The sequence below is a fragment of the Peromyscus leucopus genome, chromosome 1, assembly GCF_004664715.2.
Source record: "Peromyscus leucopus breed LL Stock chromosome 1, UCI_PerLeu_2.1, whole genome shotgun sequence".
NCBI classification, from domain to species: domain Eukaryota; kingdom Metazoa; phylum Chordata; class Mammalia; order Rodentia; family Cricetidae; genus Peromyscus; species Peromyscus leucopus.
Window position 1 is genome coordinate 52,415,902 of NC_051063.1, and position 14,293 is coordinate 52,430,194.

A 14,293-nucleotide genomic window follows, 5' to 3' on the forward strand; every position below is an offset into this window, starting at 1 on the left:
ATTATTTCTTTCACAACTTCTATTTATGCATCAAAGCACAATGCTTCATCCACCAGAGTGGAGACGTGTTAGGCATAAACCTGATGAAAGCTGGGTTCTTTGTTCAGCAGCTGGCCGCTTGCACGGATTTCTGTGGTAATGGAATTGGCATCTCTGTATTAGAGTATTGATCGCTGCTTGCTGCTTCGTAGGTACTATGTACAAAGTCTCCCTGTTACAATGTATTAAAGTGCTTTAGGAGCAGTTTATATTACAAATGAGATGGAGGAAGATGGAGTTCTGCAAGACTAAGCCTGGACACATGCTATAAATATCCATAAAACTGTAGATTATTTTTCTAAAAATTCACATCTAAATGCTCGTATTTTCATACACATTTCATTGCCAATAATTGAATATTACCTGAGCTGGAGCTACCTACTCTAATGTACATGTCTGTACTCTTTTTGTTGTTGAAGCAAAGTTACTGAGTTTTTAAATAGAGATAAAGGATCATGCATGCTTCATATTTAAGAGCAGATGCGTGTACTCTCTCTTCCTCTCTCCCACTCCCTCTCCCTCTGGAAAACGATAGTACATGCCCAAAACGTGGGTATAGGCTTCCCAAGAGAGAGAATTATTTATATCCTCTGTGTGTGTGTGTGTGTGTGTGTGTGTGTGTGTGTGTGTGTGGTGTTTCTTTCTTCCTTTTTTTAATTAATCAGTCAAGAAAGACTACACAGCTCTGACTCACCTAGGATTTCCTATGTAGACCAAGCTAGCCTTGAATTTGCGCTGATCCTTCTGCTTGTCTCTTGAGTGCTTCAACATGCCCAGCTTTGAATTATTTACTTACTTGTATAGACAGAGTCTCACTTCGCCTAGCTTGTTCTTGAATCACTATTTAGATGAGGCTGACCTCTTCTCTCTCCTCTATGTCCTCCTCCCTCCATCACCTCCCAGTCCTAGCTGGCCTGGAGCTTAGTATGGCTCTCACTCACAGATCTGCCTGCTTTTGCCTCCTGAGTGCTGTGCTCATATTAAAGGCTGTACCTGACAACCTTGAAATCCATGACCTCCTTTCTCCTTTTTAAAAATTATTACATGTGTGTATGAGTGTGTGTGTGTGTGTGTGTGTGTGTTTGTGTGTGTGTGTGTGTGTGTGTGTGTGTGTATTCCTAAGTACATAAATACATCCTGTTCATGTATGTTTTCAGGGCTGACCATTTGGTATTGGTTAAACAGTTGCTGTTCTCTTCCCTGGGGAAGACTGTTTCTCCTGATCTCAGCATTCCTCAGTTCCCCGTAAGTTCTTTCTGTAGGGTTGAGGCCTTTTGAGCTTTCCCTATCCATGTTAGTATGTCTTTTGGTATTTTCCTTGTCAGGTTATGTATACACAGCCATTTTGGTGAGACTGCATGGATAACTATAGCTTCAGAGGTTACTCCTGTTCCTCTGGCTCTTCAGTCTTTTTGCTAGCTCTTCCTTAGTGATGCCTGAACCGAAGTTGCAGGAGTTCCATTTAGATGTGTCGGTTGGGACTGGACTCCTCAACTCTGTATTTGATGAGTTGTAGTTTTCTGTTAATGGTCTCTATCTGTTGCAAAGAGAACTTTCCTTGGCAAGGGTGAGGACTATAAAGACAGATATTTAGAATATAGTTAGGGATTATGGTGGTTTAGTGAAGTGGTACTGGTTGATTGATACTCCTCCAAGATCCATGACTTCACTGGTGTCGGGGAGGTGACTAGGCTTCCAGGATTAGGCATGATTTCTCTCTTTTGGGCAGGTCTTAAGTCCAGTCAGAGAGCTGTTGGGTGTGCATTGGAAGAGAAGCTTTTAAAGCTGTTTATAAACCTGTAAGAATATTTCATATTGGAGGTGGGAGGGGGGAGAACAAGGGAATCCATGGCCGATATGTAGAACTAAATTATATTGTAAAATAAAATAAAATAAAAAATATTTCATATTAACATCTGATGCAGGTTTTTTTCATATTTACTTATTTATTTTGTGGGAGTGTTTGTCGGGGGAACGTGTTTGTGTCACAGTGGGACAGAGAACCTGGGGGAGTTACTTCTCTTCTTACACCTTGTGGGCGTCAGAGTTCAACTTGGGGGGCCATCAGGCCTGGCCTTTCTGCTACTTAGTCATCCCACTGGTCCTCTTTTTTTTTTTTTTTTTTGTTTTTGTTTTTTTGGTTTTTCAAGACAGGGTTTCTCTGTGTAGCTTTGCACCTTTCCTGGGACTCACTTGGTAGCCCAGGCTGGCCTCGAACTCACAGAGATCCGCCTGGCTCTGCCTCCCGAGTGCTGGGATTAAAGTCGTGCGCCACCACCGCCCGGCATGGTCCTCTTTTTTTTAAACAAACATATATATTCATTATTTTATACAGATATAGATACGTAAATACACCATCGAGTTCAGTGGTCCCTTAGCATTTTCCACTTAAATTTCTTTTTTTTTGAACATAAAAACAGGTTATAATTCCGAAGTCCAGAGTTATTTGAAACTGGAAAATATTTTCTCTGTAGAAAATAGTAAAAATGACAACATTTCCCAATAAGTCCTTTTAAGCCAAATGATAGCTGAATTATACATATAAATATTGATTAGATTCTGGAATACAGAAGAAACCTATCTTCATGTGTAAGTGAGATTCCTATTCATCTTCCCCTTCACTGTTTGATTTATGGCAGACATTTTTCTATAGGCTAATCCATAATTAAAAAGATTTTAGCCTCCCCTCCTGAAAGTACAGCCAGCATATCCTTTCATCAGCTTGATACGGTACAAATTCTTACCCTAATAGTGAAATGTTTCACTAAAGCATGCCCAGTGATTGGACAAAACCAAAACTTATTATAAGCCACAGTCATCCTAGGGTCCTCCCTTGATGCAGGTTTTTAAATTGTTTTTCTGATAGTGAGTGATATCAAGGTGTGTACTTCAGATGTATTAGTTTGCATCTTGGCTTATGATAAACTGAGCTGGAAGTTTGTGTTCTCTATCTTCCTTGAAGAAAGATTATTAGGTATACTCACTCTCCATTTCACACTTTCTTGTCACATTTCACTTGCTTCAGAAATACTCATTTTGTATCCTTCTTGTGAATATGTAACTCTTAATATTAATGTCCTGAGAGAGAGGAGATTTTCTTATCTAACCTCAGTAATAACCACAGCATCACAGAAAATGTCCTCACAACACATCAAGCAATCAGAGAACCAATAAATCTATTCTCTTGCTAAATTCCACACCCTGGATGGGGAGGGTATATAATGTTCATATTTGTTACTTACCAGGGAACATGACACTTGGTCTTTGAAATAGTTATTTATTTCATATATTGTAGCTGCCAATCAGTCAGCTATTTGCAAATAGTGGAGTAAACACTGCTGAAAATGAGTTTCTTTTCTCTGTGGTACCCAGAAAATCAGGTGCAATATGGTTGTCTTTATTTATGTAGCCATTTATTTTCTTCATAATGAGCAGGTAATTTTTTTTTTATTTTATTTTTTTTTTATTTTTATCTATTCTACAAAAGTTAAGGAGTACCCGAGAGAGGCAGGAGACTTGGTTTGCAGTCATTGAAATACTGTTTGGTACCAGGTGATCCTTTCACGAGCAGACATCCTCCTTAAAGGAGACCTGCAGACAAGTTCCTTGTGAGCTTCCCAGCTCATCTGTGGAGGAGTTGCTCATAAGTGCACTCAGGGATTTGACCTGTTCTTCGGAAAGGCTCTTACGGGGCTCCTTGTGCTGCCTTTGATGGGGGAGATAAAAGAGTCTGATGTGGTAGTGCCTCAGTATGTGGTTTATTATCATGGGGCCAGCCTTTGTGGGGTCATGGCAACGTCTCTGAACAAATAGAGAAGCCCATCAGTGGGAAAGTGGCAAAGCCTTCACTACGATGGAAGATAGCTGCCTCTTCTGTTTCTTCCCACAGTTTCAACCCAGTCTTGCCTTCTCTTCTCTTCTCTTCTCTCCTCTCTTCTCCCTCCCTCCCCTCCCCTCCCTCCCCTCCCCTCCCCTCCCCTCCCCTTCCCTCCCTCCCCTCTTCTCTTCTCTCTTTCTTTCTTTTTTGAGACAGGGTTTTCTGTGTAGTTTTGGTGCCTGTCCTGGATCTCGCTCTGTATACCAGGCTGGCCTCGAACTCACAGAGATCCGCCTGCCTCTGCCTCCCTAGTGCTGGGATTAAAGGCATGCGCTGCCGCCTGGCTCTCTTTTCTTTTCATTCCTTCCCTGTCTTCCATCTCTCAGAAATGCATATAGCCTAATCTTCCTAATGAGCACTGTGGCCTTTGGAAGCGTGCATATAGGCCAACTCTGCATTACTAAAAGCTTCAGCGGATGGCCTACTTATTTACAATAATATTTAATGCAATAAATCCTAGGGTAATAAAAGAATTTGGATAGTTCTTTGGAGCTTATTGCAATAGGATCGCACCCAGATCACACTCACTTCCCAGTCCTCCCAGGTCTACCCCTCACCGTTGTGAACCACCCCATCGAAGGAAAGAGGAAGAGGAGGAAAAGAAGGGGAAAAAAGTACAAATTGTGTTACCCAAATACTGGAGCATGGTCAAACTCCCAGTAGCCAGCCCCCTAAAAGAAAACTGAGTCCTTTCCCATCCGCACCCCCACCAGAAGCCCTCAGTGGAGAGCTAAATGTCAGCATTCTTATCACAGTTTTTAAGATTTCTTTTCAATGTCTTTCTGTCTAGGCTGTTCCTTTTTTGGGTGGGGGAGTAGGGGGTGCCATAAAAGTCTTCTATGTCCCTCTTTCTCAACTGTGAGTCTGTGGTCATTGATACAACAGCAAAAGTAGCTTTCTTGACCTTTACTTGACTTTTTAAACTTGAATTTAACACAGTGAAATTCCAATGTGGCCAAATAATCTTTTGTGGTTATTAAACAAAACCTTAGTACAGGTATAGGCAATTGAGTTTGTAAAACCTAATCTGAGGTAATTTCAGGTTTCCTATGAATAAGAAAATGAGCACTTAAAAAACAGGAATCCAAGCCAGGTGGTGGTGGTGGTGGTGGTGGTGGTGGTGGTGGTGGTGGTGGTGGTGGCGGCAGCGCCGCCGCCGCGGCACACACCTTTAATCCCAACACAGAGCCAGGCGGCGGATCTCTGTGAGTTCGAGGCCAGCCTGGTCTACAGAGCGAGATCCAGGACAAGCACCAAAACTACACAGAGAAACCCTGTCTTGAAAAACAAACGAACAAAAAACAAAACAAAAATACAGAAATCCAAAGCATGGCAAAGAAAGTGTAAATAAATAGACTTTTTGTTCTCTTATAGGAAAAATACTGCCTGCCTCTGTCCATAATGTTCATCAAGCTTATTTTTCCATACATGTCTCTTAAAAAGTGTGTGTTGTCACGATTGAGCCTGTATGATAATGAGTATTCAGAGACGGGTATTGCCTGGGGGGCGCTCACCAGGGGCACTTACCAACCTAAGACAGAGTGCCTGTGTGGCCTGGGCAGGTGTCTCCATGATAAGTAAGGTTGCTGACTTCCCGTGCAACCTAAATTAGAAGCTCAGTTTTTAGTAAAAGGGGGACCTGTAGGGCCCTGCCCCCTCCCCCATTTTGGGTAACTGTTGCCTTATTTGCTGACCTTGACCTTGATATCCTCCCTATGTTAATTCCTTGCTGGGTTCCACCCTCCTGAATGCTTATGGGAAGTTCCTTCCTTGTCTGTGTATCCTGCATAATGGGCGTTAACAGCTTAGATGCAAGATTGTAAAACATCTGTAGCAACTTCTGCCCTCTGGGGTTCTCCCATTGTGCTGTAAGCCTGTATTTAAGACCTCCTCCCTCCTTCAATAAACAGCATTCGGCATAAAAAAAATAAAAAATAAAAAAAAAAACCACTAAATTACAGCTAAATATTTATATGAACTGCCTTTTTAAAATATTGATTTACTTTTATTATTTAAAAAAAAAGTGTGTGTTGCATCTGTACGCGTGCATGCGTGCGTGTACAAAAGGGGTGGGGGAGGATGGCTCTCACTGTGTAGCTTTGACCTAGAACTCTCTATGTAGTCTATGCTAGCCTCACTTTCACAGAAATCTGCCCATCTGTCTCTGCCTCCTGAGTGCTAGGACTAAAGGGTCGGCCAGCAGAATAACTTTAAAAAAAAATCTGATGTGTACCAGGCTGGCCTGGAACTTACCATGTAATAGAAAAGGACCTTGAGCTTCTGATCCTCCTCCCCCTCTCTGTGTTTTTGGATTACAGGTGTACAGGTGTATATCACTGTGCACAGTTTATGTGGTGCTGGGAATTGAACCTAGGCTTTGTGCATACTAGGCAAACACTCTTCCAACTGACCTACATTCCCAGCCCCCAAATTACTTTTTGGTATCAGAAACATTCAGTCTCTAGATAGTGCTACTGTGTCCTGTTGCCTGCTAATGTTTAATATTTTAGCTATTTTTTGAAAATAGTTCTTATTTTATTCTTTCAAAATTCGACAGTCTTAATTTCTATGCTCCCCAGCTTCTTCACTGTTAACATGTTCCTCACAGTTCCTTACCGATAAAGCTTTGCATCTGTAATTGAAGTCAGTATTCTACTACAGATGTTTAGAATCCCAGTTGGTAATTTCACCACAAAGCTTGTTGGGTAGAAAGGGAGGGAGATCCTCTAACAGGAGGGAGGGAAGCAACTCCCGATGCTCCTTTAGGACATTGCAGTTCAAGCCTGGGTACCTTCTAAACCATTGTTCATTATTGTTGATTAAGGACACAATTGGTCAAATATAACTGTCTGGTAAACCAGAATTTTGAACAAACAAATGCTTTAAAATTCTAATAACTGTGCATAACCAGTAAATTATTCTTACTTGAATTTTCACGGTTGTGCAGAGGAGGGTTCCTAAGTACATAATTGCATAAGAGAGCCACCCAGCTTCCAGAGGAGCCATTCCAGTGAATTGTGTAAATAATATGCTTTAAAAACATGGCCCCCTCGCATATGAATTTAGATTTTCCAGATATGGAGTAGCTTTGCACCTGTGAGACTAGAACGCAGCCCTAAAAAGGCCTTCCTAATTATGACTTTACCAGAGAGACTAGAATGACCCAAAGCAAATTAATACATAGCTTTTTCCCAACGTTCTATAAAAGCATTTTCACTGTTCTGCTTTAGTACAGAAAACAAAAGATCTTAAAAGCCACTGCAAAGACATAAGAATGAAATAAGAAAACAATTTTTTGATTCTAATTTCTAATTTTCTTAATTGCCAAATACTTGTGTTTTACTTTTCTTTCATTTGTATTAACATAAGTTAGATCTTGGCTAAGTTTGCTATGAGATTTTCCAAAACTGGGGAGGTGTGGGCAGGAAGATTACAGGAGTTTAAGGTCTTCATTGGCTATATAGTGACTTCCAGGCCAACCTTGGATACATGAGACCCTGTCCAAAAAAAAAAAAAAAAATTTTTTTGTCAGTTGTCCAATAATCCATGTGTACTACAGTGAGCAAGGCTCCCCAAGGTTATAATAAGAGCAGGTGGCTTTATGGCCATATCAAGCTAGCAACATTTTAATCTTAACTGTGCAGCATTATCTTTCTTTTCACCTTTTCTTTTGTAACCTGTTCTGGCCTTGAATCTGCAGTAATCCTTTTCCTTTCCAAAGTACTGTAGTCAGGTGTGCACTGCCCACATGGCGTTGTCCAGTGATTTCTAAATGTTTATAGATGTTAAGATGTGGGGGCTGACCAGGTGTGGAGGTGCACACCCTTAACACCAGCATTCTGGAAGCAGACGCAGCTGGTCTGTGTGTGTTTAAGGCCAGCTTGGTTGATACAGCAAGTTACAGGATAGCTAGAACAACATAATAGAGACCCTGTTTCAAAAAACAAACAAACAAAAAGATGTGGAGACTGGAGAGATGACTCAGAGGTTAAGAGCACTGGCTGCTCTTGCAGAGGACCTGAGCTTAGTTCCCAACACCCATATAGCTGCTCACAACCATCTGTAACTCTAGTTCAGGGATCCAGTGCCCTCCCTGCCCTACTTACATACCAAGCACTCATCTGGTGTACAGACATACATTCAGGCAAAACACATACACTGAAAAATAAATAAATCATTAAAAAAAAAAAACCTGTAGAACACTTTTTTTTTTTTTTTTTTTTTTTTTGGTTTTTCGAGACAGGGTTTCTCTGTGTAGCTTTGCGCCTTTCCTGGAGCTCACTTGGTAGCCCAGGCTGGCCTCGAACTCACAGAGATCCGCCTGGCTCTGCCTCCCGAGTGCTGGGATTAAAGGCGTGCGCCACCACCGCCCGGCAAGAACACTTTTAAAATGTTAAATCGTAGCTAAACTTTAAAATTTCATGGTTTTAATTAGATTATAAGCTCTTTGGAATCATGTGTCATTATCAGTTGCTTCTGGTTTCAAATGTCAAGCTGCCTAATTCCCCCTTTAAATAAGGATGGGCAACTCTTTTAAAGGATACAGACATAGTTCATGAACTAAAGGGAAGATGTACAGTCAGGTCCAATAAGGAGTAAAGCCAGGTATCAATTCTCTTTAGCTCCCAAGACAGTGATTTTTCCATATCTAGGATAGATCTCACTTGGGCATGGTTTATAGTCCTTCCTGTATGTTGCTCGATTTTGTCAGTATTTTGTTGAGGATGTTGCTTATATGTTCATAAAGGATATTGGTTTGTACTCTTTATTCTGCTGCTATTGAGTTCATACAATGAGTTTTAAAGTTCTACTTATTTTTAATTCTAACATTTCCATTTGCTTCTTTATTGTTTCTTTGCTAGTACTTTTTATTTCAAGAGTGTTTACCCTTAGTTATTGGAGCATTTTCATTCTATCTATATTAATGTTTTCACAATTCCAGCACCTGTCATTTTGGCTTTGGCTGATAAGCTGAAAGTTTTGCCTTTTTGGTATACAAATTTGAGTTGTCGTTGGCACTTTTTTGTTTTCTGTTTGTTTGTTTGGTTGGTTGGTTGGTTTTTGGTTTTTTGAGACAGGTTTTCTCTGTATACCCTTGGCTGTCCTAGAACTTGATTTGTAGACCAGGTTGGCCTCAAACTCAAAAGAGTTGCTTACCTCTGCCTCACAAGTACTGGGATTAAAGGCGTGCGCTGCTGCTGCTGCCACCGCCGCCGCCGCCGCCGCCGCCACCACCACCACCCGGCTGTCATTGGCATTTTTAATATTACAGGGCCCTGGATTTTATTCTAATCTCATTAAAAATGGTTATATTTTCTGATGCCCATAGTGGTGCTTGAGGAGGCTATGACAAGAGGATTGTGATTTGTGGGTTCACCATTTTATCCCAGCTCAAGAAAGCCTCTGCAAGCAGCACTGAGATCTACTCTGCATGATACTCGTGGCCACCCTGGTACCTGGCTGGTGGTCTGTGTTATATATCCACCCATATGCAGCTTGGGGTGAACACTGAAGGATTGCTTTCCTGGTGTCTCCCGCAGTCCAAGTGTCAGTACTATCTGGTTTCTTAGGGCTACTTATTTCAGTTCTGCATCTAGAAAGGCAGGGCTTTATTTAAGCCTAAAAATGTTAATGCATCTGGGAGTAAATGACTAAAGGAAGGAGGGGCAGGGGTTGGGGTGGTGGAGAGCAGTGAGGCTTTGACTCTCCCTGCTGGTCAAAGAAGAAGGCCTCTTTATTTCAGAGTTTTGGGTTCCTGTGGGTCATTGTTTCTTCGGTGACCTTTATCATGGGATTGCTTAGAGATAATGTAGAGAATTTAAAGAAAAAATGAGATTTTTCATTCTCTCAGGATACCCTACAGAACTTGAACTAGAATTAGGCTTTTTCTGGAGCCCTGTACCTACACTGATGCTCACTTTTGGGTTTCAGGCTGCAGTTCCGGCTGGTGGATATTGGAGGAATAATAAAAAGGTAAATTCATTGTTGGTTCAGTACTATGCTAAGGTCCCCTTCCCCACCCACTTTCTCCAATAGCTGCTCCATGTGCTCTGGTCATTTGTGTTAGCTGACTTTAGTGGGAGATAGATACAGGAGAAGAGTGCTTACTGTGTCACGCATGGAACTGGGACCCTCGTTAGTTACCTTCTCATCGATAATTATGCTGGCCAGCAGTACACTTGGCAGCTTCAGTCTTTACTAAAACCATGCTCCAGTGTAAGGTCTGTCATGGTAACTAGAGTGCTTCAGGAGAGTATGTGCGCTGTACTTGATGGGTCCAGTGCCTGAGGTCAGGTCACCAGATCAGGTCATTTACTGCATTCTTCATTTCTTTGTGCTAATTTTTTCAAGTACCTGAAGGATACGTGTTAAAATCTCACACTGTGGTTCCGGAATTGTATGTTCTCCTTCCCTCCCCTTTGACTTGTGCATGATACTGATTTCTGAGCCTCCTCACACATGGTAGAAAAGCATTCTATCACTGAGCTGTGGCCCCCATTTTGTTTATCAGTTGTAAGTTCTGTTATTAGGGAAATTGAAATACTTTTAAATGTTGAAGCAATTTCAAAGATGTGAAAAAAAGCAATTCACATTTTTATAATTATTTTGACCCAGTATACTTTACCATTTCAGCATGCATTCAGTGTAAAGTTGATAATCTGTTTTACATTTTAAAAAGTGGGTATTAAACAACTGTATTTAGACTACACCATCATCCAAATGCACAATAGCCACAAGGGACTAGTGTTGTGTAGTGTGTGGTGTGTATGTGCAAACACACCACACACCTAGATACAGATACCGACTTGACTATGTTTAAACCATCCAGTTTGCTGTTTGTCTCATCTGTTTTTAAACTTGCCTTTGGATTAATTAATTAATTTTTTTTTTTTTTCCGAGACAGGGTTTCTCTGTGTAGCTTTGTGCCTTCCCTGGATCTCGCTCTGTAGACCAGGCTGGCCTCAAACTCACAAAGATCCACCTGGCTCTGCCTCCCCGAGTGCTCGGATTAAAGGCGTGCGCCACCACCGCCTGGCGGATTAATTAATTTTAGTATTATGTTTCTTCTGTTGGCATAGTAGGAATGTTTTTAATGGTTCCTTTAGAGGTTAAAATATACTTTTTTTTTTAATCCAAAGTCTTGCTGTATAGCCCAGGCTAGCTTTCTATCCTTCTGCCTCAGCTTCCTGAGTGTGTGAGCCATATGTGTCCACTTCTACATTCTGTAATATGCATTTAAAAGTGTTAATCATGCAGTTAAAATTATGTATTCACGATCTCTAATTCCAGAATATTTCCATTATGCCATGTAAAACTTATTATCTGTTATATAGTTTCTATTTCTTCCTCCAACAGTTGCCAATCTATATTCTGTCTATATGTGTTTCCTGTTCTGGATATTTCATATTTTAGTTCTGGCTTCTTTTACTTAACACAATATTTTTTGGATTCATCCATGTTATAGCATGCTATATATATAGCATATATAGTAATAGTTTGTTTTATGGCTAAATGTTTTAGTTAACATAGAGTACAATTTTTTATTCAGTCAATTATTGGAAATATTTAGGCCATTTGCACCTTTTTGACTGTTTGGAAGAATACTGCTGTGAACATATGTGTACATGTATTTGATTGAGTGCTTATTTTCAATTCATATATATATATATATATATATATATATATATATATAAATGAGTAAGCAGAGTTACTACAATGATCATATGATAATTCTATATTTACCCTTTTGAGATTTGTCAAACTTTTCCCACAACTTCCGAACTATTTTCTATCTCCACCAGCAACATATTAAGAGTTCCTGTCCTTTTTCCCCCATCCTTTCAAGCATTATTTTCTGTCCCAGGATTGTTTTGTACGTTGACACTGAGGCTCCAGCACATCTGGGTATCTTGGCATGCCCTCTCCTGAAGTATCTGGTTGACTCCAGTGCTTTTTTCAATTGCCATCCTACTTGGGTGTGAAGTATATGTTCTGATTTTTCATTTTCCTAATGTTGGACAATTTTTTCACCCCCTTGTTATCATTTGCATATTCTTATAGAGCTCTGGTTCTCATCCTTCCTAATGCTGCGACCCTTTAATACAGTTCCTCATGTTGTACTGACTCCCTGACCATAAAGTTATTTTCATTGCTACTTCTTAACTGTAATTTTGCTACTGTTTTGAATCATAATGTAAACATCTGATATGCAGGATATTTGGTATGTGACCCCTGGGAAAGAGTTGTTTGATCCCCAATGGGGTCGTGACCCACAGGCTGAGAACTACTGTAGAGAAATTCCACAAGGTTTTGTTTTTGTGTGTGTTTTGTTTTTTGTCTATTTTAAAAGTGGGTTATGGGGTTGGGGATTTAGCTCAGTGGTAGAATGCTTGCCTAGCAAGCACAAGGCCCTGGGTTCGGTCCTCAGCTCCCCCCCCCAAAAAAAAAGGGTTACTTGGCTTTTGTTGTTATTGTTATTATAAGTTATCAAGTCTCTGGACTCAGGCAGTCTTCTGCCTCAGCCTCCAGAGTGCATGTCCTAAGAACTCTTGTTTGACTTCCTCCTCCTCTTTTAGTTTTTATTTTTGCACTGGAAATTGAGCTCAGAGCTTTACGCATGCAAGACAAGTTTTGATTTTGCTACTTCTCCAGCACAAAAGACCTTTGTGTATGCACGTGTGTAGAGTCTAGAGGTCAGCCTCAGGTAGCATTTTTCAAGAGCTATTCACCTCATTCTTTGAGACAAGATCTCTTATTGGTTAGCCAGGAGCACACCATAGGCTGGCTGGCCAGTGAGCCAAGGGCTCTGCCTGTCTTCAGCCCTGGTATTGTAAGTACACACCACCATGTTCGGCTTTTGACATGGATGTTGAGGATCAAGCTCAGGGCCTCATGCTTGCATAAGCACTTTACTGACTGAGTTATCCATCTCTCAAAAAACTCTTTATAAATTCTAGGTAACAGACTCTTATTAAATACATACATTGCAAAACATATGTGCCTCGATTTACCATAGTATAGTCTCTTAAAAAATTCCTTTTCACACTTGGTATTTCTATTTTCTGTGTATTTTTTTCATATTTTACTTTTATGTGTTATGAACACTGGAGTTCATTATTTTTGCTTAAATTGCTTATTTTATGTGTATGCATGCTTTGTGTATGTGTTTTGCACATGGATGTATATGTGTGTGTATGCATGCATGTCCATGTGTAGATGTCAGTGTCACACGCCTTCCTCTGTTGCTCTGCATTTTAATTATTTACTTTTGTAATACTGTTTTCTTTCTCCCTCTCTCCCTTCCCCTCCCTCTCTATCCTTCTGTGTGTGTGTGTGTCTGTCTGTCTGTCTGTCTGTCTGTGTGACTCTGTCTCTCTGTCTCTCTCTTTCTCTCCCCCCACCTCTCCTTTTCTTTCGAGACAGGGTTTCTATGTGTAACAGCTCTGGCTGTCCTGGAACTCACCCTGTAGCCCAGGCTGGTCTCCAACTCACTGAGATCTGCCTGTCTCCCAAGTGCTGGGACTAAAGGTGTGCGCCACTACTGCCAGGCTATTTGTATTATTTTAAGTTGTGTGTGTGAATGTATGTGTGCACCTCATTTTTAATCGTTCGTTCATTCATTCATTTGTTTATATGCATGGGAGTTTTGTCTGCACGTATGTTTGTACACCACATCCATCCCTGATGATAGCAGATACCATAAGCAAGTGCTGTGTCCTCTGGGACTGGAGTTACAGACGGTTGGAAGCTACCATGTGGGTGTTGGCATTTGAATCCAGGTTCTCTGGAAGAGCTCTTATCTGGGATGCCCCCTCTCTAGCTTCCACCTGTGTGGTTTTTGTTTTGTTTTGTTGATAGGATCTTTCATTGACCATGGAGCATACCATTTTGGCTAGGCTGCCTGGCCTGCAAGCCCCTGGGATCATATATCTCTACCCACCTTCCGCCTTTTCCCCAGTTTTGGGTTACAAGTGAGTTCTACCACACCTGGCTTTTATGTGGGTGCTGGGAATCCAAACTCAGGTCCTCAGGCTTGCCATCTCCCCAGCCCAAGCTGTTTACTTTTTTTTGTTTGTTTTTGTTTTTTCGAGACAGGGTTTCTCTGTGTAGCTTTGCGCCTTTCCTGGAACTCACTTGGTAGCCCAGGCTGGCCTCGAACTCACAGAGATCTGCCTGGCTCTGCCTCCAAGTGCTGGGATTAAAGGCATGTGCCACCACTGCCCGGCTTAGCTGTTTACTTTTTAAAGAAGTTTTTGGATGAGAATTTTTTAAAACATGTAGTGGCGTATTTACATTTCGGGCACACTTCATATATTTCTCCAGCCTGTTTTTTGTCTGTTGGTTTGTTTGTTTTTGTTTTCTTAGTCTTTTTCTCTT

General features: G+C 41.0%; 1 protein-coding gene across 9 annotated transcripts in view; it reads left to right on the forward strand.

Moving 5' to 3' along the window:
- Btrc (beta-transducin repeat containing E3 ubiquitin protein ligase) overlaps positions 1 to 14,293 on the forward strand; it is a 183,530-nt gene that overhangs the window by 40,007 nt on the left and 129,230 nt on the right. For 5 of the 9 annotated variants that reach the window (XM_037207325.1, XM_037207314.1, XM_037207322.1 and 2 more), the window contains exon 2: positions 9,848 to 9,889. The exons of the other annotated variants lie outside the window; for them this stretch is intronic. In XM_037207325.1, the coding sequence (XP_037063220.1) occupies positions 9,848 to 9,889 (42 nt within the window). The remainder of the gene's footprint in view (positions 1 to 9,847; positions 9,890 to 14,293) is intronic. 9 annotated transcript variants of the gene reach the window in all.